The 24,481-nt window shown below is 36.1% G+C and overlaps 1 protein-coding gene across 4 annotated transcripts in view; it reads left to right on the forward strand.

Annotated features, from left to right (window-relative positions):
• Positions 1–23,951, forward strand: part of PNPLA8 (patatin like domain 8, phospholipase A2) — a 36,428-nt gene extending 12,477 nt beyond the window's left edge. For 2 of the 4 annotated variants that reach the window (XM_041711464.2, XM_072922002.1), the window contains exons 7-10: positions 1,394–1,451; positions 3,618–3,812; positions 21,023–21,218; positions 23,080–23,621. In XM_041711464.2, coding sequence (XP_041567398.2) covers positions 1,394–1,451; positions 3,618–3,812; positions 21,023–21,218; positions 23,080–23,354 — 724 coding nt within the window. In that variant the 3' untranslated portion in view covers positions 23,355–23,621. Of the gene's footprint in view, positions 1–1,393; positions 1,452–3,617; positions 3,813–21,022; positions 21,219–23,079 lie in introns of all 4 variants that reach the window. The other 2 variants (XM_041711467.2, XM_041711465.2) reach the window with 1 other exon arrangement.
• The last annotated feature ends 530 nt before the right edge of the window (positions 23,952–24,481 follow it).

The raw sequence follows: 24,481 nt of genomic DNA on the forward strand, positions 1-24,481 counted from the left end.
ATAGCTAATACAGACATTTCAGAAGTAGATGAAAGTGATGCAAATCAGTAAATGTCTTTGATATTTCACCTCTGTCAGTCTCATTTCTTTTATTCCTACTTCATGGTTCTGTGTGCCTTCATCTCCTTCTGTAATCAGTTAATGAGTGCAGATGTCACTCTTCCCCTTCTGGTGGTGATTCTGAGACTAGAAGCAAAACAAAAATAAAACAAAATAGTTCTACAGGTGCAAGAATTGTGTCAGGAGGAGTTTTCCATGATAGGGCTGGAACCTGTCTCCCTCCCTGTCAAGGACATGTATGCAGCCATCTTTCAAGCACAAATATCCACTAGAAGATCAGCAAATTGTCCTAATTGCACATACAGTCTACTGTCTGCATGGAGGACTGCTGCTATGGTAGCCATTAAAGCTTCTTTTGTCTTCTGACCTGAGTAGGTCAATAAAGATGTTGTTTTTAAGAGTGGAAGTGCTACTCCCTCCTGTGATGGGTGCAAGCTGTAGATGGATGATCTCGTAATAACAGCACATGGAATATCTTTACTTTAAAAGTGTGGCAGTGTGGAAAACCATCTTTGCAGAATAAGGCAGATGCACCACCAGTGGATGGGCTGTGTTCTAGGGGAGGAAGAAAGCTTGCTGATTTAAAGGAAAGCCTATTTGGAATCATTATCACTGATCACCCATCTCTAGGAGTTTTATACCTTTACTGTAAGCAAACCAAAGTTGAAGTAGATGCTGAGGTGAGATTACTGGCTGGTATGGTAGTTTGCTCCAGTCTTCTCTACTGTGCAGAAGAGCTATCTTGTAGTTAACAATGGGAATCCTGACCCTGATATGATGAGAAACTACAATGTTGACCATTAGTGTGATTTATGAAAATGTGTTAATGTGAAAAAATACTGCCTCAGAAAGGAATGGTAAATGCATATTGGATTCCTGTTATGGAAGACTACATGTAGATGTTTTAAGTTTCTTCTAAATCATTTGGCATGCCATCTTCCTCTCTGTAGCTTTTGTTTCTGTAACTACAGAAGAGTGATTTTTCATTACTGTCGAACCACTTAATAAGGATGTTGGTTTTTTGATTCATAAATGTGGCAAAGTATTTTGTCTAACTATGTAGTTGAGTAATTGTAATGATTTATGGTTAAGTATGTGAACTGGGTAATTTGAATCAAGACCTCTTCAGTCACTTCTCAGACTTATTTCCAACAGACTAGAAAGCATGAAGTGTCGGTCCATTGAAGCCAATTGTATAAATCTGATTGTTAAAGTGAAATACAAACATTACTTCTTTTAAACGCAAAGGTCTCAGAAATAAGGATGATAAAAATGTGTGTCTTGTTCATGCTAAACTGATGGGGCATTTTCAATTTTTTACGCTTTTTTGTAGAGAAAAAATGGGCTCAAATCTTATGATTGAAACTGCACGAAAGTCCAAATGTCCAAAGGTAAGTACAGTTTTCTAAGGTAAATACTAATTGTATATGTCACAAGTATATTTCACAACTCTTAAGAGTTCTGAGTAAATTCTGTACCTAGAAGAACATTGGATAGACAGCATGAATGCTGAAGTGCTTTTCAGGCTTCTATATGTGATAACCCATGCTTTTAAAGGATAAAAATTAATTAGATTCTTACATTTTGGCAGCAATTTCTGATATTTTTATTACTTCTAGTTGGAATATATTTCAGAAATGTTAAAAAAACTTGTAAGCATAGAAATGCTTGGTCAACATTTTGAGGTTGTGCTAAGCTTTTTTTTTTTTATGCAAGAATTCTAGTGTCTGGAGAGTCTGTCATGTAGCTGTGATCTGTGTTACTGTGTTGCAGCAGGACAGGGTTTCTTCTCACTTTGTTTGGAGTACCTGGTTTTCTCCGTTCACATTCTTGGGCCCCAAGATCTCTTCTCTTTCTGTATGATAGAAAAGGCACTAAGTCATAGGAGGGGTGTTACATACAGCAGCATGAGAGTGAAAGATGAGAAAGCATGGGTATTTTATTTTTGGTGAAGGATAGGGTGTGAAGAAAGAAGAGAAATATAATAGGATATATTTCAGAACAATCTGTAATTAACAGGTGTTTTGGTGTCATAGCACTATATTCAATGCTTTACTGTTAAATGGAAGATATTCACATTTTTCTAAACATAGAAACGTGTGCCTTACTGTCTGCGTTCCTAGTCCATGTCTAAAACAAGGACATGAAAAGGCTGGTGTGGTATGTTGCTTTCTGAGAGAGAAGCTATCCTATGTTGACTTGAAAGTTATCTTTGAACTGGGATCTTTGGCTTCCTTCCATGTTCTTCAGTAATAAACTGTGAATATAAATAGAGCTGAAACTAGCTGTTCCCACTAATCTCTTTATAGTGCTGTCAGTGGTGGCACTCTTTACACGGCACAGCAAAATCAAAATAAAACACACAGTTCTGTGCTCTGCTGTTGCTAAATTCATGACAAGATGGGTTTTTCCAGAAGGTGCCAAGCACTTTGTGGCTTAGACTGCATCATGGAGTATTGCCAGAAATGAAAGCATCCTTTTAATAAGTTTTCTATTGCATTTTCTGAAGTTATTTTTCTTACTGATTCTGGTAGTGCTTAGAACTAAACCATACTTTTGAGAGAAACAGGAAACTTCCTCCATCAAATGATGGAATGTGAATCAGGCAGTTCTGCTTTTGCATTGTAATGTAGAAGTTACATTTTCATTTTCTGTAAGGATGAATTTACAGTGAATAAAATTATTTAAATTAAGTATCTGAAGAGTGAAAATGCATATAATGATATCACAGCATCAGCTGTGCTGTTGAATAATGTTTCATGAAAACACCCTACTCTGTAAAACAGTAAACAAGATAGAATTGACCACTCATTTGGCTGCTGAAGAGTGTTATTCTGGCAGTGCCAGCCAGGCTGGCTGCATCATCTCTAAAGGTCTTACACATTCTAACACTCACATGTAACTACATGTACTTTCTTCTTGTGATTAGATCTGTAGGGTGCATTATTTCTGTTGTCATAGTTGGGTTTATTTCAATGGAAATACCATTTTGGCTTTTCACTTAGATGAACATGTGTGATTTCTGTTACTGACATTTCAGTATCCTTACAGAAAAAGCCTTGAAAGACTTATGTTTGATTCTTGTGCAGGAGAGATTCTTACTACAATTCTTCAACTTTGGTTGCAATATTAAGTAATCATTTTCTTGGGGAAAGAAATTGAGAGTTCTGACATTCATATTTAAGGGCATTGTTGTATTGCTGGTTACAGACTTCTGTGAATGAAATACAGTTTCAAAAATAAAATTATTTAAAAATCATATAGTTGACACCAGAATTTTGTTTAAATATTTGTACAAACAGAATAGCCAGTGAAAACAATTAATTGCAGGTTAAAAATAGCATTTTCTTTAGGGATTTGGGTCTCTTATTTGTGTTTTACTTTCACTTTTTAAAATTTAGCTAGACATTATACAAATATAAATAAATAATGAACCTAGTAAGATTCCAGAGGTGCATTAATGTATAATTTGAATTTCGTATGGTGGGAAGCTTTCATTCTCATATTATAGTTATTATCATCATATATAACTAATTTTTTTTCTCCTCATTTACTAGGTAGCTGCAGTAAGCACCATTGTAAACAGAGGAACACCACTGAAAGCATTTGTGTTTAGAAACTACAACCACTTTCCTGGCATTAAGTCCCATTATATTGGAGGCTGTCAGTATAAGCTGTGGCAAGCAATTAGAGCATCGTCTGCTGCACCAGGTTACTTCCAGGAATATGTTTTGGGCAGTGATCTTCATCAGGTAAGTTAGAATCTTCTCCTTGAGTAAATATTTTCCGATTTTACACTTGAGAAAAAACATGGTCTGAATCTCTGAATCAAAACTAAGCCTATAAGTTGGTAGCACAAAAGAAATCCAGGACAGATGGGGAAAGAAATTATATTTTTAGCTTCTATAGCCCTTACAGAACTAGAAAAGCTTGAAAATCTTAGTTTTCTCAATACAAACCTAAGCTCTTCGGCTATTGCTTTCTTCTTTGCTTGGGAGGAAATTTTATATGAGTTGTAAATTGCCTCTGACATCCGGCTTGCAACTGGTATTTCACTGAGCATTATTTCACTAAATAGGTGGTGTAACTTAAAAATCTAACAATGTTGTGAAATGTGGAAAAAAACCCCAGCTTATGCACTATAGCAGTCTTTCTATTAGTGCACAAATTCAGTTTATGGTCTACTTTTTAATTCTTCCCATTGATAGCTTATTCAGCTTTTCCCTTGTTCTGGGCTAGTAAGAAGAGTAAGAGATGCCACAGAAGTAAGATTAAACTCAGAGGACAACTGCAAAAGAAATTCCCTTGAGGATAAAGCAGTGTCTCCTATCATCACTGAATGCTATTTTATTATATTACAGGCTCTCTTAGTGACCCTGATACGTTCAAGAACAAAGCAGATTAATTTCTTTAGTAGTTTACCCATGTGATTTTAGTCCTCCAGTGCCCCTGTATTATTCTGCAGTTCTTCAGGTTTTCAAAGAATACTTCTTGCAATGCATACTAATTTAAAACTATTAGTATTTATTTTAATAAACACCTGATGCAGATCTGTGGCAGAAAAGACTACAAAGGGTGACTGAACCAGAGACCTTCAACAAAGAGAGCATAGGATTGTCACAACTGCTCCTTAATTTAAGTTTATTGGAAGCGTCTGTTGCATTTCTGTTGTATTAATTCGTATGATGGCATTAGCCTCGAAGGCTGGAAAGCAAGTCGCATATTTTTAATAATAAGACATACCTGGATCACATACAGAATTTCTGATGGTGTCCATTGGAAGACTTTGTAATATCCTTAGCTTTTTAGGGTGATTGAGTAGCACTGAAATTTAAAGGCTGACAGATAAATGAGTATAAGATAAAATAGAGAAAATTTTATTAGATTGAGATGGTAAAAAACCCGTGGGTACAAGCAAACAAACAGCTAGAATTTCATCTTAATAAAAACAACATATTTCCATATTTTGATTGAACATTTATAAGGTGATGAAATAATTCAGCTGTCTAAAAGCTACATTGGACATTAAGGGGTGAAGGGGAAGGGCTCCCATGGAGACTCAGATTCAAGAGATTCTGAAGTTTTTTTCATTTTATTGTTTCCCGTTTTTGTTTAGGACACTCTTCCTCCCTCCCTCCTTCCCTCCCTTACCTGACTGCCCCCCACAGCCTTCCTGGTACGGTGCATCTTGTTGTCCTCAAAACATGTTAATCAACTACTATCTGAAATAAGCAAATTTTGACGGGTTTTTAAACCCAAAAGTGGAGTAACACATCAGATTACAAGCCAAAGCACTGCTTGAAATCCTGAAATGTGTTCATCTTCCATCTGGACAAGCAAAACTGGGAAGGGAGCTGCTTTAACCTTGGGAGCTGTTCCAAGCTGCTCCTTAACTGATTGGATAGGTTAGTGTTAATCTATGTATAGAAGTTTTCTTTCTCTTCTCACCTTTCCACCCCTTCTTTCCTTGAATTGAAAGTACTTGGAAATTGATCTGTGCTTTTACATGAAAGATAGCTGAATAAACAACATGATTTTATAACTTTTACACAGTGCTTTACACAATTGTTTGTCTTAACATAGTTTCAGAATTGCCAGACTTGTGTGAAATGCAGTAAGGCTAGTACTTATTTCATCTGTGTTCCCTTTTAAGTCCAGTTTACCAGACTGGGGAATGTATAATTAGTGTTAATAGAGATTAGATTCAGTATTTTCAGACACACGGGACTGGAATGAAGTCTACTCTGTTTTTTTCCTTACTCCATTCTTTGGACAAAGCCCTTCCATCTGATCTTACAAACCCAGTTTCCCAAGTTCAGTATTCTTCTCTATTTGATGTATTATAATTGCTAGAAAGCAAGGTCTTAGGATGTAATTCACCTTTGTCAGCCATAAAGAGCTAAATAAGTTGTCTAAACTGAAGCAGTTTATTGTAGTAGAACTAGAGGCTAAATTTTTTGGATTCAAACTTTTTCATATAATCTGAAAAATCTCTTCTCCCCAGCCAGGAATATTTAAACATTTGAATTCTTACAGAAACCACCCTTCACATCTGACATTCTTTTCTTTCCCCAAATTACATTTTTCTTACCACATCTCTATTTCTATGATTATCTGGTTTGTGGGGTGGGTACTTGGATGTCCAGGTAGCAAGTTACTACTTTGCAAATGCTCCACAGCTGTCTTCATGCAGATTTCTAGCAGAGATTATAAATCCACTGCACACTCTGAAGCAACTTTGAATTGCCTTGTTTTAACCCTGGGGTAAGAGTCTCTGTGCATGTAGCAGACTGCTACTTTTGTTTTCCTGGGAGTTAATGGCACCTCATTGGAACAACTAAGATATTCAAGAGTTTTAGCTCTACTGAAATATGCGACATGCATTGAAAGAAATACATACACATAAATACATTTTAAAATAGATAGAATCCTAAATTCAGTCATATTCCTTCTTGAAATAGCTTTCTTATTAAAACACATTAATATTGGTAACTCTTTGTTCTTATAGTTCATATCATAAATATGGGAATAGTAGATTCTTGTTAAGCATCTTTATTCTGAAAATGTACTACAAGTGTAATTTTAAGTTCCTTGGCTAGTATACACTGTATGTAGTGTATATGGAAATTCTTGCCCTTTTCAATATGTACACCGTCTAACAGATTGAACTGCTTTTGAATTATGTGAATAAATGAAGCATAACATTGTTAGATGTTTTTGAAAGTACTGTGATTTTTGAAAAGTGCATCAGCACAATGTGCATTAAGTGTAAATAATAATCTATGCCAAAGGCTTCAAAATTGCAGTATAGTGTCAGAAAGATGGTATTTTAATAATTTTTTCATCGATTGGGAACTTCCATTAATCACTATAATCTATTTTCTGAACTAGTTTATATACTTCAGTAGTTTATAGTAGTTTATATATAGCCTCCCACTGAAGTGTTGATATTACTAAACAATTCCAAGAACAGAGGTATCCAAAATGGTTGTGAAAATTCACAGTACTAAGTACAGTATTCATGTCCTAGCTTTGAAATTTGTGACTCTCTAAGCATTATATAGAGACCAGGTTCCATATTATCTTTCAGTTGTACGTTTAAATCTAAATGAAAAACACTCTGGAGTTCATCTGACTGAAGACTCTTCAAATATGTGAAAGTACTTATTTTGATAATGGAAATTTAGTGGATTTTTTTAGGGTCATTCTGCGTATTCATGTCTTATGTTGTCTAGCTTTTGTTGGAATCAGAGTCCTTTCACAAACTATAGGAAGTAGCTGAATGAGAGTTATGTGTAGGGTTGAGATGAATTTTTGAAGTTCTTAGGTATGACTCCAGATATCTGTTGTGGAGTCATGGCTGAACTGAGCTATTGGCTTTGACTCGCTTTTCTGTAATTGTAAAGTTACATGTGCATGTGTGCTTGTGTACACACACATGCCCTTTCACTGGAAACATTTCACTTCGATTTCCTCTACTGGGCACTCTCAATGTAAAGCGTGTTAATTTTTTTAATAAGGTAATAAATCAGATTTACAGTTTTTCTGATGTCATTGTTTAGAAACAGATGCCTGAACACTTATTTGTGCTGCAGGTGAGCTGATGATTTGGTTTGCTAGATTTCAGCAAAAGGCCATCAGTTGTTGCAAACAGCAATATTTACATTCAGGTCAGTCATGCCATGCTATCTGGTTCCACTCTGTCAAGTAAGAGAAAACAGTGCAGCTGTTGGTAGATGAGGGAAGTAGGATTAATGTTCTTTGTGGTTCAAAAGAGGAACACATTAACATTCAAAGGGATTTAATCCCTGTAACATGCTTCTCCAGGAACTCTGCAAGTCAAGAGAGACCAAGTCATGATGTTACATTATAGAACCTGTATTGCCACATGTCAGTTCCTTTATTTTAAAATGTATTTTTGAAGTATTGAAAACTCTTAATCTCTCCCCAGTCCTGCTACATCCAGTGACTCTTTTTTCCCTCTACTTTCCTCAGAGGGGTGTTATTTCTTGTATCTATTATTTTTCTTTTTCCCATTTTTTTCCCTGTACTGTGAAAAACATTTGAGGTACTCAATAGTGTCACTTCAGTAGACAGTAAAGTATGCTGAGGAAATTATTAATTAAATTAACTAAAAGAGAAATTTAGAATGTAAGAAAATCATGATGCACACTTAATTTAATAGCTTTTACAGTAAAAATTAAATTCATCCCACAGGATTAATTTAAAGGGCAGCAGGGATTGTGTATGTGATGGTGGTAAATTCAACAAAGTCACAGATTTTTCTCAAATAAAATACACCAAATTTAATACAAGGGACTTGATCACCTTTTTCTTGACAGCTTCCCATGAATCCATTGTTGTATTACAATTCCATTTATTATAGTCCTGATGTTGATGTATAATGTTGATGTTTAATATTGATGTGTTTTCTTTGAGGAAGATCAGATAGTAAAGCAGTTAAATTTGCACCTAGTCTGTCAGTGGAGTTTTAATAATGCACATGTGACAGGCTGTGTGGTGAGACTGCCACCTAAAAATAAGAATATACATAGTACAATAGTATGATACAACTAAAATTTGAAGTCACACTTTAATTGGAAAAAGATAATTCGTGGTTTTTACATATTTTTCAAACTTTCCCTTTCCTTTTATTAAGTAACAAATCTGTAAAGCCAATTCATCTTTATAACTTGTTACAGGAGAGGCCTTCAAAAGTGATTTGCTTAGTGCATCCTACCCTAATTGGTTTTACATGGTAGCTTTTAAAATTAGATTCAAGGGTGCTTCCCAGGCTCTAAGAAGACATAGAATATAGGTCACATTGAAGTTCTTTTCATTCTTAGGATATGCCACGGTGATCAGTATGCGCCAGAGCTTATGCAGCCTGCGGTTTAATAAGTGTATCTTGTTCTCACAATGATAGAAACAGCCCGTTCTTTGTTTCTCTGTCTTCTTTTTGGCATACCCATTTGCCTACAGCCCTCAAGGCAGTGTTGCTTACTATTTAAGGAAAAGGGAATTTACTAGCACATGTAAGTTACATGGATATCTGTGCTTCTTTCTCTCTTATGGATTCTATAGCTTTGGATAGCAGCTCTGAAGGTGGACACTCGCTCATTGTAAAATTGCTGTGGTTGCTGTACCAGTAGTATTTTGCAGAGCAGACTGCTTGAAAGATTCCCTGCAGAGGCTTGCTAAGTGACACATTATTGGCAGATTTGTGTAGTATAATGAGAGTGTCTGTTGTTTAGGCATTTAACTTGGAAGCATTCTAATTTTTATCTCAGTTGTTTTAGAAGGGTGTTTCCTAATGTAATCTTCAGAGGACTTATTTAAAAGAAGAAACAAAACCTTGCTCTCAAATAAGCTGTAATCATTTAACTATTTTTTTGCTTAGACTTCTGAGTCCATGTATCTTCAGCGACACTGTTGACCAGCTATAAACAAATCTTGTAAGATCAGAGGAGGCTGTGTAGAGTGGAAAATTGTGAATGGAGTCCATTCTGTAATCTTTGGGCAGGCAATCTAGGTTCTGCACTCCGGTTCTGATGTTGCAGCCACTATTTCTTAAATCAAAAAGAAAAATTTTTAAGTAGAATTTATAAGTGATATATCCAATAATGAGCTACCTACAGTCCCTATGGGTCACTGCTAGTCTGTGTGTGTTTTTCTTTCATTTTGAAATTCCTGACATTTTACTATTGTTTAATAAGCTAGCAGCTAAAAATGTAGACCAATTAATTAGTAAAATTAATATTAATATATAATAGCAATAACATTGATCAAGTTACTGATATAAAAATATATTGAGTCTAAATATTTTTATAGTTATCTTGGGAAATAAAATTTAAAGAATTTTGAAAATTTAACATGGTCATGTTTTACGAAGATTACGGTGTCTCTGTATCTGGGATTCCTTGTTCAGTTGGAGAAGTTTTATTTTAATGTAATTGTTTTGTGCAGCTCCTATAGTTTTTCCTTAATCCATTGCATTCTGCTATAGCAAATAGAGTATTTACATGCTTCCTCGGTCAAATGTTGTCAGCAAGGACAAAACTTGAAGACTTGAGTATCCTGTCATCATCTGAATACAGAAGGATTTTATTCAGACCCGTGGGTTGAGGAGTTTTGTTGATTGGTTTGGTTTTGTGGTTTTTAACTGTTCTGTTGAACCTTACCTGTGCTGCACAGGTATCATAAGAGAGCCTGGGTTTGGGTCTGTGTCTGGGGTCAATGTAGGTTCAGACATGGGCCCATTTTTTTCTTAGGTTACACACTGTGATCTTTGCTTGTTGTATTACAGCCAGTTCTTCATTTGGGAAACATGGTTAAAATACATACTGTGTTTGTGGTGTGTGTTTTTGTTAGCTGTAGAATCAGTGTAATCTGTCATGCATGACTTATGCTCTTAATCAAATATCTGACAATATATTTTATTTCCAAACAATTCTTCCTTTCATGATGTCTACTGATACTTAGCAAACTTCCTCAGGACCCTGTAAGCATACATTTTCTGTATCTGACATAAACCCATAAATTCAGTGATGTCTTCAGAGCAGCGGGTCATTTTCTGTGAATTAATGACTCACTAGGATGAGTTAATAATTCAAGATAATCACCTAGGAGTTTACCTCAGCCAGGCATTCACTCTAATGAATGTAAAATATATTATCAAGTGTTCTGCATACAAGAGCAATAGTTCTCAGAAGCATCGATCGTGGCATTTGGGTGTATGCCAATTGTATTATGGGGTTGCTAGTTTTTAGGGGGGAAAAATGATAAATACTGTATGGGAAAACAGTTGAACTGAAAAGGAAGCTTTTCAGTAAATTTTCAAATGTTATTAGATTATTTTTTTACTTTGTCATATGATCTCAGTATAAAGTCTCTCTCTAACTGGTGTGGCAGAAGTACAAATACAGCTAGTACACCTTCAGATTTTCTTTATTTGTCAAAGAGTGAAGTAATGGAAATTTAATATTGGTGTAATTCAATAATATAAATACCAATGCATTTAATTTTCATATTCTGTACAATTGTTTCCTCTAGAATTTTTCTGAATGCCAGTTCAAAGGAAATCCCTTTTTCACTGTGCTATTTATGACAAGTAACTTAAGTGGTTTATTTCTATTTAAAGATAAATCATCATTTTGAGACAGCATTTCAAAATAATGAGCACAAGGTATTTATTTCAGGAATCTAAAGAGCACTCAGACTCTCCCTAAATAAGGGAATTGGTTCTTTCTGTAATTGTTAGAAATTTGGTTTGTAGGAAGATGGCGTTTATATCTGTCACCAGTTAGGGCCTCTGCTGGGAACCAGTGTAGTGCAGAATATGTTAGAATTGTATATAGTGGACCCCAGTAGTCTGCTTCTTCGCATGATTAGAAAGCAAGGGTGAATCTTCCTGAATAAATTTGATTACATAATTTGTATAAGGAGACAACTGTAGGTCTTTGTATGCTTTATAAAAAATGACTGAAGCTATTTAAAATTTTTTCTCACTCAAACAGCAAAGTGGAACATACCATTAGAATGAAGCAAAAACAAATTGGTTTTGATCTCTACATTTTAGACAGAGATTTGTTAGAAATATTGACACCACCATCCATTGCTTGTCAGCAAGATGAAAACAATTCTGCTTCTGTCCTGTTTCATGTCTATAAAACTTAATATATTTTGCCAAATAGTTTGTTAAGGAAAATAAAGACTGCCTGTCTTACTGGGAGTTCCTCTTCATGAGATTCATCCTCAGTAATACTGTGATCAGTCTGACTGATTACTCCCAAGAGGAGAGCCATAATTCATGTATATTTCAAACATATTTGTATATGTATTACAGAACAGCATAATCATATAATCTTTGTATTGAAAAGGTTATGTTTGTGATGAAGCTACAGGGAGCTAGTTTACTGTACAGTTAAATCTGAATGTATAGATAACTTTTTCACAAAGCACTTGTCAAAAACTGTTACTTTTTAACCCAGTGATGCTTTAATAAACAAGCCTTAAAGCTTAGAGTACAAGTACTGACATTTTCATAATGACACTGGGCGCTCAGAGCAGTGAGAGGACTAGGCTGGTGTCGGAATCTGTGGCATTGATGATTCCAAGATTGTAGAAAGTCTCTGAGCCCCGCAGCCAAAGAAGTTGTAAATCGTCTGTGCTGGTTTCAAGGTTGTTTATTCTGTTTATCTCTAACATGTTCTGCTGCCCTGACGCAGGTCTGTCCTGCAGGGCAGTGTGTGGGGCTCTGCCCCTCAGGGGGATGTTACAAACATTATATACCAGAAACTACGTGTGCTATATTTACAATAATGTGCTAATATCTATCATCTACGTTGAACAGTGTGTCCCCAGCCTAAACCAACAGAAAAATGCCAACACTACAGTGAAACATGGAGGGCATGAAGAAGAAGAAAAAGGACACGACACACCCAATTTCCTTCATCTTGTCCCCTTTGGACCCCTTATCTAGAATCCTAAAATTTTACTTTTGCACCCATGCCACACTTAATTATTACTTATATCAAACACTCAGAGCTTGTAATTTGTCCTGTAAGATTGAAAACTCTTTCCACGAACAGAGATCAGAGAGTGTCTCTCGGGGCTCTGTACAGGGGGGTTCCTGACCCCCTGCCAGGGTCCCAGACCTGCCAGGGCAGCCAGAGGGAAGCCCTGGACTTCCACAGGCTGGGATGTGAATCTTGAAGTTACCTGTATCGACAGACCTTCACTACCTTAGATAGTGAAAGAATTCTCCCCTTTCTCATTCCTGTCTTCTACTCCGAGGACATTTCCTGCTACATACATAAATGTATTCAGATGATTTTATAGAATGATTTTGCAAGGCATTCCCATTTGCTTCTGGGAATTAAAGTAGTTATTTTAGTTCTTCTAAGAAGTAACCCCTTAAAACTGTGCAACAACTCCTCAAACTCCTCACTTGCAGCAACTAGACATCCTTAAGCTGCATATTTATGATAGTTATGTTGACTTTAAGCATAGAATTTAAAAAATACTTTTCAGAAGTCCACTCAGAGTCTTAGCCTGTCTTGTCCTGTGATAGCTTTGTACTATTTGTCTCTGCTTTTTCACAAAGACAGTGAAAGTAAACAGCAGAGCAAGTCTGTAAGAGTGAACTAAAATGCAAAGCATGTCTGCATAGGCGGTGAGTTCAAGTGGTTACTATGGAGCCAACAAACTCAGCTTCCAAATACTAGACTTGGCTTTCATACATTATATATCCTTCATTCAGTGCTAGATTATTTTATTCATAAAGTTTAGGATAATTTAAATGAAACTGTGCAACACACAAAGTGTTGTACAGAACAGTTACAAGGCTCAATTTGAGTCTGACAGAATTAGGAAACACAATGAGAGCCTATCAATGTGGAGAATGTTCTTGTGAAAAACAGCTGCTCTCCCATGGTAAAGTATGGTATGATTTTTAAATTTTAGTATCTTAATTTCAGATATTTATTTTCAAAGTATGTCACTGGTGACTTCATGCCCATTCACCATAAATGTTTAAATAGGACAAGATTTTCAGAAAATCCTGTGCTACCAGGCTCCCACGTGCTCTGGAACCCTTTCTTGCAGACTTCCAGTCTATTTTCTTCTGATTGTAGAACTTACACCCATCTGTTTAACCAGGCCTTTCTTTACCCTGCTTGCACAGTTCTAGAGGTATCTACATCAGAGTTTTTATTAGAGCATTTGTTTACAAAAGATGTATTTTTCCTACTTTAAGTAATTGAAGATCTATATGTCAGGCCACAGGGGAGCCTTGCCTGACTATTTTGCAACTATCAAAACCCTAATAGAAAGTACTAGCTACAGCTTCAGACTCCTTGTTACCTACCAACAAGCCCTAAATATATGGTTACTGTTGTGTTAAGTAATTCTTGTGAAAAAAATCTATGTGAAAAAAATAAATTTGCTTCATCTGGGAATAAGATACTAAATAAAACAGAACGAGCTGCATGTTTATGACTTAGAAAGCCTTTGACAAAAGACTGAGAACAATGTCCCAGTCCCTAAGTTCACTTCTTTGGTATCACTAGCAATTTTAGGGGTGTGTTAATAAAGTCCATTTTAATATTAACTTACTTAATTACTTCCACTATTTTTAATTTAGAAATATCTATTTTTTATTTAGAAATTTTTAAAAAACCCTTTTCTTTGTTGCTTGCCTGCCTGATGATATTGGGAGAGTTATGCCCCCTTTTCTAGTATCTCCTTGCATTAGCATTCCTACTCCAGCACTTTGTGTTTGGTGTACTGCCAGCAAATTAAGTTGACTCAAGTGTAGAATGGTTTTGCAAAGTTCAGCAGATGAAACAGTGTCTGGCACTTACCACTGCACTGAGCGTTGCAGCAGAGAAGGGAAGGGATGACAAATGTGTGTTTGAGAAGTGAAAAAGAGAGTTTGCAATTTGATCAAGATCTAGCTAAATGAGAGGAGAGGTTGAAATGTAGGGAAGGCCAGATAATCTAAGAATGGGAGAACAGAAAGAAAAAGGGATCTGTCCTGGCTGTTTGCCCAGCACTGAGTCCTGAGTCAAAACTTGGGCCGATTCCACTTGCTGTGGATATAGGTCAACAGTTTAGTAATTTGAAGAGTTCTTGTAAGTTACCCTTTCTGTTAAAGATTGCAAGGTGTGAATCATAGACTCATTTATGTTGGAAAAAACCTACAAAGCTCAGCCATTAACCTAATACTGCCCAGTCCACCACTAAACCATGTCCCTAAGCATCACATCTGAATGTCTTCTAAATACCTCCAGGGATGGTGACTCCACCACTTCCCTCTTCAGTGTGTTCCCATCTTTTTTGGTGAAGACATTTTTCTTAAATGTCCAATTGGAACCTCTCCTGGCACTAGAAATTTTGTGTTTTCCACAAGACTGAGACTGAACTGACAAAATTCAAATTCTAATAAGAATGGATTTTGAAATGTAATTTTGTTTTACAGCTAAAATTATGTACATCTGTGATTCATGCAGTATTTCTTTAAATAGAGTAACATTAGGAAAACTGGAGGAGAAGGAGAGGACTTCAGGTGGTTATCTGGTTCAGCCTCCTGTTCAAAACAGGCTAAACCTCATCAAAGCTGGGTTGGGTTGCTCAAGACTTTGCCCAGCTTAGTTTTGAAAATATCTGAGGATAGAGATTCCACAGCTGCTCTGGCTCTTATTCTGTACTTTTTGAAAGAATCTGGGTGTTTCTACTTTAGATAGTGAAATATTGTGATTAGCTTCCTCCTTGGCTTTCTCTTTTTAACAGGGTAAGCAAACCTACTTCCTTGCATCCCTTCTCGTATGTTATGTGCTTCAGGCCCCAAACCATCTTACTGGCTCTTTACTGTACGTGTTCCAGTTCTGCAGTATTTTGTAGCTGGTTGTCCAAAGCTGTACAAAGTACCTATCCCCAGTCTGGCCTCTTGCATGCTGAATAAAAGGGGATAATCACTTCTCTTGATCTATTCTCAATAATCTTCTCTTGATCTATTGGTTTTGCTTTTAGACCCAGTGTATGTCGATAATGTGTAATTTAATGAATATTCTGTTCATATGAACTCTGTGTGCACACAGGCAGTACCATGCCAGAAGGACATAGCTAACAATATAGAGGAAAGGAGTGACACAGTGAAGACATTCCATCTGTCAAAAAGGAACTAATAAACTTAATAGGAAACAAAAAGGTTTAGGGCTGTGCATAAAGTTAGCAATGCTTTGTATAATTTGAATTATAGCTTGAAGTTTGTAATATAAGTTAAAATATCACTTTATATCAGCAAGATTTTTGCACCATCATATGTGGTATGAAGATCCTTATTTTGTTTTGAGACAAACAGGGATTGATGTTGCATCTCTGTAGCCGTAGATCAGATAAATTGGCGTTGTTTACTTCCTGTTGTTTAATTGCATGAAAGTTTAGCGTGGCAAGAAAGCTCATGGAATCTAGCAGGGATGAGGAAGCTCTTGTTAGTTACCAAGGCGTTCCATACTGCTGGCAATCATTCAGTATTTATGTTTATTGCATTTCAGTTAATGGATTTTTATAAATATATTTTAAAAGCCTAATGCTTACAATAAACTATTTTAATTAGTAAGTTATAAATAATTTAGATTAGATTATATAAACTATAGAATAAATTCAACAGAATGAGAAAAAAAATTAAAACAGCAGATTTTGCAACTCTTCAAAACAAGGATCAGTGAAGTTTCTTGTGATCTTGGTATCTTTTGTACAAAACTACGGAGTTGATCATTTGGGAATTCTGTTCCTGTGTCTCAAGGGCAATCTTTGAGAAGGATATGTCATGATTTCTTAAAATTAATTTCAAAGCATTTAGATCTGCCTTTCATATTTCTGTATTGCTAGCTCAGTAGACATCTCGGGATGGGCTTTTTTCTAGCTTTATGAAATTAGAGGAATTGTTTAGAATCAGAAGAGTTAGTTTCTATTCTTTAATTTTCAGAATTAAAAATTCTTTGTTGTTTACATTTTCTTTGAATGCACATAAATGAAATTGTAACTAATTCTAAAAAAGATGAAAATTCTCTTTTCATAATTAGCTGTATGGTTTCTGAAGCTGCAAATTTAAACAAATTACTGCAGTATTTCCTTCACTGAGTCCTTAATAGTACAGTTTAACTAATAGCATTGTTAACTCCTTTAATAGTTGATCATTGTAAGCAAAAGCAGTATGATGAACATTGCTTTTTTAACAGAGTAATATTATTTGAAGTATTAGGACATGGTTATAATCTCTTTGGAAGAGAAGAAACAAGTCAGTTGCCTTTCTTAGTCCTGCTTCTAATTTTCAAAAACTGACGTGTGTCTATTACCTATATAAATGCTAGAAGTTCTGTCTAAATTGAAAATCTTTAGGAATTTATTACATTACAATAAACCTAAATTGGAGAATGTTTAAATATGGAAATCATTGCACAAAGTCATTAGTTATTATCACAAACGCACTTAGTATGTATATTTTATATTCCTTTGATCTTTTATTTGTCAGTATTACAAAAATATTGTAGTATTCTAGTATAATATACCGTCAAACTTCTGATAACACTAATTTTCCCATGGTGTAGCAGTCATGTTTAATTATATTGACAGTATCAGTGGAAATTATTTTTTAAGCATGTTTTTAATCTAGGATTTAAAGAATTAAGCACCACTATGATAATTATTAAGATTTTAGATAAAGATTAATGGGTAAAGGACAAAAACGTCCTTGTATTTAGTTTTCTAGGCTAAACATGAGCAAAGGATAATGGGCACTGAAGAGACCATTCTTGTAAGCAGTGCATTTAGTGTTTTGAGCAAGGCGGATGGTATCCAGAGAGGGTTCAAAGAGCTTTTTGTAGGTTGAAATGAAAGGTTAATTAAAACAAAGCAAACTCAAAAAACTAAGCTCAATAATCTTGTTTTTACTTACCTAGCACAGCTGTAAGTTATAAGGAGTTTCAGTGAAATGTTTTTCATCTCTAAAAATTCTTTTCTTCTAAGCTATTCCTGGGTAGAGTTGCTTTTCTTTATTGTTCTAGTAATGTGATGGTCAGATATGGGATACGGGGAATTCAGGGAACTTTAGAATATAGGGAGTTCTTGCATTATACCTCTTGTAGTAAGTATTCTCTTTTCTTGTTTATATAGATTCTGAATGGATACAGCTATCTTCATTTCTGCTCTTGGTAATGTTCTCAAGCTTAAGTTTTGCCTTTATAACTAACTGCTGGTTTTAAGGCATTCCCAGTTCAAAAAAGTTCTGATTAATTCAAATTCCAAGTTAATCTATTTCTTGGTTGGCATGAAGGTCATTTTATTTCCAGGAAGTGGTGAATGTACTTCTTGAGATTCAGTGGATCAAAATCTCATTGTCTGAATGCTTCTCATGCTTACTGTCATTCACAGTGATTCTTATTAGTCCTGAAGTATTTTATCCCAGCCTCATCACCTATAGTTCTAACATATTGCTAGTGAGAGATGTCTCTCCTCAATTCCAGAGCAGCATTTTTTCCTAGTAGTATTGGGCTGAATTCTGATCTTCAGACAACGTAAAGAAGCCTCATATCCCCAGGGCTGGTTCTCATAGAACCTTGAATCATCCTGATACCTGATGAAAGGACAGTACAGAAGAGCTCAAACAACCAAGGAGATCTTTTGAGTGCATTGATGATAGCAGCTGTCCTAGTTGATGGTGGACCAACAAGGAAAGGTGCTTTGCTGGACCTGGTGATTATGAAGAATAAAGAACTGGTCAGGGATATGAAAGTTCAAGAAAGTCTTGGCTATAGTGACTGTGAGATGATGGAGGTCAGAATCCTAAGGGCTGGAAGCAGGGGGAAAAAGCAGGTCTAGAACACTGCGTTTCAGGAAAGCAGACCTCATCCTCTTCAGAGCTCTGCTTGGAAGAATCACAGGGATTATGACCTTGAAGAGAAGAGGGGTCTAGGAGAGCTGGATGATAGTCTGTAATCACTCCTTCCAAATTTAGCAAAGGACCACCCCAATAAGCAAGAAATCAAGCAAAGATGGTAGACAGGGATGAGCAATGATGTCCTAAAACTGAACTCCAACATAAAAAGGAAGTGTACAAAAGGTGTAGGAGGGACAAGTCACCCAGAAGTATAGATGTCCTGTCCAGTCTTGCAGAGGTGGGGCTAGGAAAACAAAAGCTGGAGAGGGATATAAAGGGCATATCTTTATATCTATAAACAAAAGAGTCTAACAAATATAACAAAAGATATATAGATAGATATAACAAAAGATTCTAAAAGTACATAAACAGCAAAAAAGACTAGGGAAAAAGTGGGCCTGCTACTGACTGGGGTGAGAGAGCTTGTGACAAATTATTTGGAAAAGTCCAAGATGCTTAATGCTGCCTTTGTCTCAGTCTATACCAGTAACAATGGCTTTCAGGAATCCCAGGCCCCTGCAGCCAGAGAAAAAGTCTGGTGTAAGGAGGATTTGTGCTTGGTGGGAGGAGAGCCAGGTTAGGGAGCAGTTAAATGAACTAGTCATATGTAAGTTTGTAAGGTCTGATGTGTTGCACCTGTGAGTGCTGATGGAGCTGCCTGATGCCATTGTGGGATGACTTGATTATTTTGAAATTATCATGGCTATTGGGAAAGCAGATACAGTCATGTCCTCAGGAATAGCAAGAAGAAAGCTCTGGGGAATTTCAGGCTTTTTGACTTCAGCCACAATCCCTTGGGAGATGATAGAAGAAATCCTCCAGCAAAGGACTTATAAAATCATGAAGAGCAAAAAGCTGATCATGAGTAGTCAGTATGGATTTACCAAGTAGTTTACTCATGATTGAGCAACCCTGGCAGCCATTTGCCATTGCTAGACAAGTAGTAGGCATTGCATTGGATGCGTCAACTTTGTAAAGCCTTTGACACTTAACTCCCATAATGCAAGCTGTCAAAATGTGGTTTAGGTAAAGAGACAGTGAGTTGGATGCAAACTAGCTGAATGACTAAGCCTAAGTTGGAATCAGTGTCACAAAGTCAAGTTGGAAGCAAGACACTAGAGGTGTACCTAGAGATCTGTACTGGGACAAATTTTTTTTTATGTCTTCTTTAATGATCTGGATGATTGGATGGAGTATACCTGCAGGAATTCCATGGCTGATGCAAACATGGGAGGAATGACTGGTACATGAATGGTTGGGCTGCCACTCAGAGGGACCTCAACAGACTGAAGAATTCTCATGAAGCTGAAAAAGGCGAAAGGCAGAGCCCTGCATATACAAATATAACTCTTTTTTTTACTGAGTTGTAAAGCAGCTGGCAGAGAAGGACCTTGGGGTGCTGGTGGGCAAAAAGCTCAACATGAGTGATGCCCACTTGCAGTAAAAAGGGCCAGCTGCATCAGTAACAGTGCTGCCAGTGGTCATGGGTGATGGTCCTATCTGGAATGCTGTCTCCAGTTTCCCAGAACAATAGAGACATGAGTCTATTTGAGTTAGTCCAGTTCAGGACCACAAAGATGATTAAAGGACTCTCCTGTGAGTAGAGACTGAGTCAGCTGAGACTATTCAGCCAGAGAAGAGAAGACTCAGGGAGGGGATGTGTACCAATCAAGAATGGAAGGGAAAGAAGATGAGGTAGCTGTGGTCTTCCCAGTAGTGCCCACTGGTAGGACAAGAGATAATGGTGTAAATGCAAACATATGAAATTTCATCTGAACACAGGAAAAATACTTTTCTGTGAGGGTGGTCAAACATTGGAACGGGTTGCCCACAGGGATTTTGGAGTCTCCATTTGTGGAGATACTCAAAACCCAGCTGGACCTGGCCTTGGGCAGCATGCTGTACCTGACCCTGTATGTGAGCAGGGTGGCTGCACCAGACAAGCTCAGTAAGTTCTTTCCAAAGTAAATGACTCTCCAACTCTTAAATCAAAGCTGTAGCATCCTGTGTAATGACTGTGTTTGCAAAGTAAAGTTTGGCCAAGCTTAGCTCTTGTGATTTTTCTTTTTTAATTTGTTTTGGAGTCTGCAGGTAGTGATTTGAGTTCTGTTACAGAAAATTTCCTTGTAATGTCACTAATAAGAATTTCAAGGGGCAGATTTTTGATTAAGAAATTGTCACTATGTGTATCTGTCTTACTGAAAAGGTCTTCAAAAATGAAGTCATAACTTCTCTAGATATTCCAGTGAACACTGCTGTTTCAGCCTACCACTTGTATATAATGCAGCAGATCTGAGCACAGCCCCAGCAGTTTCTCTGACAGTGCCTGGGAGGCCAAGCTAGGAAGCTGCTGTATCATACAAACAGATTCAATTTAATTTCACAAAAGTTGGAAATCAATGATTATAGGTTTTAATTGGTTTTGTATATTTAGGCTATGCTAATTTAATTTGTAGTTGCAGTTTCTTTTGTGACCATATGTTGTGTATAGAACCAATATTCATATTTCTTGTTAATTTACAGGATGGAGGTCTGCTCCTAAATAATCCTTCTGCGCTGGCAGTTCATGAGTGCAAGTGTCTCTGGCCCAATGTTCCGTTGCAGTGTCTGATTTCACTGGGCACTGGTCGATATGAAAGTGAGGTGAAGACCAATGTCACACACACCAGTCTGAAAGCCAAACTGACGAATGTTATCAACAGTGCAACTGATACAGAAGGTTGGTGTCTTAAGATATGCTTGTACTGTGACTGTCTTCAATTTTATTTTTGTTTCTTAGAATGGTAGTTCCAATTCAGAGAACAATCTTCAACCTTTGGTCTTTCCTCTTCTCCTCTCTACCAGCCCCATGAAACTGAATTGAAGCATCTGTCTTTGTAACTTACTGTGTATAGTTTTAGTACCAGTATTATGTGTTTTCTGGAGGATAAATCTTTTTACTTGAGCTTTAGGATAAAATACCTATTCAGGTATTCATTTAAAAATCCTATTTTCTTATATTTTATTTGTTTTTCTCATAACGCAGAAATGCTTAGTAGTTAATATAAAACATTGATTTTCAACAGCTTGAGAAAAAGTATTTGATTTCTGATCTTTTTTATATATGCTTTTATACTAGTTCTTTTCCAAGGATTATACTGTGTCTTCCAGTCCTGATGACTTCCACTGCTGTCAGGAAGAGCCAAGCATCTGTTCTCTAAAATAAATTTGGTTCCTAGATGGAAAAACATTGAGACTCAGTCACTAGCAGTTTACTTCTGTTTTATTTTTGTAAACAGGAAATATTGATACACAGATAATTTCCCCCTCCCATTACAAGGAAACGGATACTGCAAAAAGGCAGGGAACAAGAAATGCTATTATGGTCTAAATCCCTTGCTGTAGAGTTTCTGCCAGCTGACTGTCACTAGTAGAAAAAAACTAGATTTTGCATTGCCTTTTGGTTTTTGCACAGCTGTGGAAAGGCAGTAGGAATAGTGGGAAGGGGATATGTGCTGTCCACTTTCTATCAGAAAGTTTCATTGCAACTGAAAAATGAGGCAAGAAATTTGAAGGGAAGGGGAAGAAAGGAAAGTTAATTGTGGAGACCAAAGGAAAATAAATGAAAGAGATGAGAGTAGATTTGAGCAAATAGGAACTTGTATTACAAAGGAAAAAAGAGAGAGTATTAAATAGGGCAAGAAAGACTGGTTGTGGTGAGACAAGAACAGACATAGCTGAGTAATTTGCAGGAGGAGAGGCCAAGCCAAGATTATTTAAGATTTACAAGAATCTTTTGCTTTGATCTTATACCTGATATTTTTTTTTGCACTAAAAACTTTTTATATGACAATGGATATTTGAAAGAATGGAGGAACATAGTAAGAATACAAAGAAGATAGAATGAATGCTGAAGGAAGTGATAGAAATGGAATTTTAAGTGAGCCAACAAAAAGGATCTAAAGGGAGAAAGAAACAGGTTATAAAAAAGAACATATAAATGTTACATAGTTTTTTATTTTACTAGTTAACTGAAGTAGCATAATTTAACTCAAATATTTTAAATTAAATGCATGTTAAATTCAAGCCTCAAATCTGTAGTAATATATTGAAAAAGTATTAATAGTTGTAAACAAAATAAAGCTTTAATTCTACAGTTTTTTTATTTTGAAATTGCAGAAGAACATACCGGTTGTTTTCATAATACCTACTTCTGTTAGTACCAAGTGTAACAAATCACAGGTATCCTGAAATAGGAATACAGAGGTTACATTCCTGCTCTTCAGGATATGCCCTTACTTGTTAAGGAATGGAATGTAATTAAAAATCTAGATAGCTGCAAAGCTTACTTGTCATACCAGTGAGGTTGTCTTGGAATAAAAGATTAATCTTTTCCAGAGTAAACAGAGCCACAGGGTCATTGACAAGTCTTCTAATGAGAAAGGGGTTTCGATGCGGCAGTGGTAGAAAAATGTTTACTCAGCAAAGCAGCACATATTTACTCTTACTGTGTCATTCCAGAGCAGTTGAGGTTCAGATCACTTGCAGGACTGTTCAACTCTCTCATGTGAATTTGTTTTCTTCATTTGTTTTCAATACAGAAGTTCACACCATGCTGGATGCACTGTTACCTCCAGATACTTATTTCAGATTTAACCCTCTGATGAATGAAGACATTCCTCTGGATGAAAGCCGTAAAGAGAAACTCAATCAGCTGCAGACAGATGGAATTCGTTATTTAGAACGAAATGAAGAAAAACTGAGAAAAGCTGCAAAAATATTAACACAAGAAAAATCACCTTTGCAGAGGTTTCAGGACTGGTTAAGACTAAAGGCTGACATGTATGAAGGCTTGCCATTTACTTCCAAATTGTGAATAAGTAATGCATGAAAGATAAATTTAAATCTTGTTCCAGAAGATCCATTTGGTACTGTAAAGGAAGAACGTTGATTCAGGGTAAATAGCATCTTTGGAAAGCTATTAGAATTCTGGAGAAAGCCATTCAGGATGGCTCTTTTGTGCACACTGGTTACAAGGTTTTATGGTGTTAATTATTTTTGGAACTTAAAAGAATCTTACTGTTGCTCTACCTTAATATCTAAAGTTAAAGTTTTCAGGTAAAACTGAAAATTATGGCAACAATTGTGCAATTCATTTTTGGATGTATGTGCTATGATTGTGACAGAAAACCTTTATTTATCAACTATGAGGTTTATTCAAAGTTAACAAAAAAAAGATCCTCATTCATTTTAGTGTAGGCACTATAACTGTTAGGCTCTTATGTAGGCAGTGAATTTAATAGAAATGTAATATTCTTGCAAAAACTCTGCCTGTGTTAATTGCACTTTTACATCTGAAAGATAACATTTAAATTTATTTTTTTTTATTTTAGTGGATTTTGTACATAACAGTATTGAGTAAAATGTCTGGATGACTGTAAATGGCCTATTAAATTATCAACATTAACTGGTATTTTTAGAATTTTCTGCTTATTGTTTTTATGGGAATAACTTCAGATTGCTTAACTCATTATTTAAAAGTAATCCCAAGCCCCAATACTTAACCTGAGCAGCTATTCCAGTTACAGGATAAAGGAAATAAAATACTGAAATAGTTTATATGAATGAGAAAGTTTCTTAGAGAAACTTAAGTTTCAGGTGCCAGACTTGAGGTGTAGTTGTAGTCAAGAAGAAAATTAGAAGTTGCAACATCAAATTATATAAGTTTCCTTTTGTCTTCCAGTTTTCATAAATGCATTCTCCTGAAATTATGTCAGGGCTGTGAAGTTAATGTTTAGAACTTAGTCCAGTCCTATTGCCCATTCCGTCAGGCATACTTCCTGCATATGCCATGAGGGATGCTGTGAGCTGTGACAACCCAGTGTCTCAAACAGCATTTTCAACAACAGGGAGGTACGTGGGAGTTCTTCAAAATAGGGCGGCAAAATTTGAGGTAGACACAGCTGCTGTCACATGTTGGCACGTACCTGTTAATTTGTGTGG

This window comes from Taeniopygia guttata, chromosome 1A (assembly GCF_048771995.1).
Source record: "Taeniopygia guttata chromosome 1A, bTaeGut7.mat, whole genome shotgun sequence".
Taxonomy (NCBI): Eukaryota; Metazoa; Chordata; class Aves; order Passeriformes; family Estrildidae; genus Taeniopygia; species Taeniopygia guttata.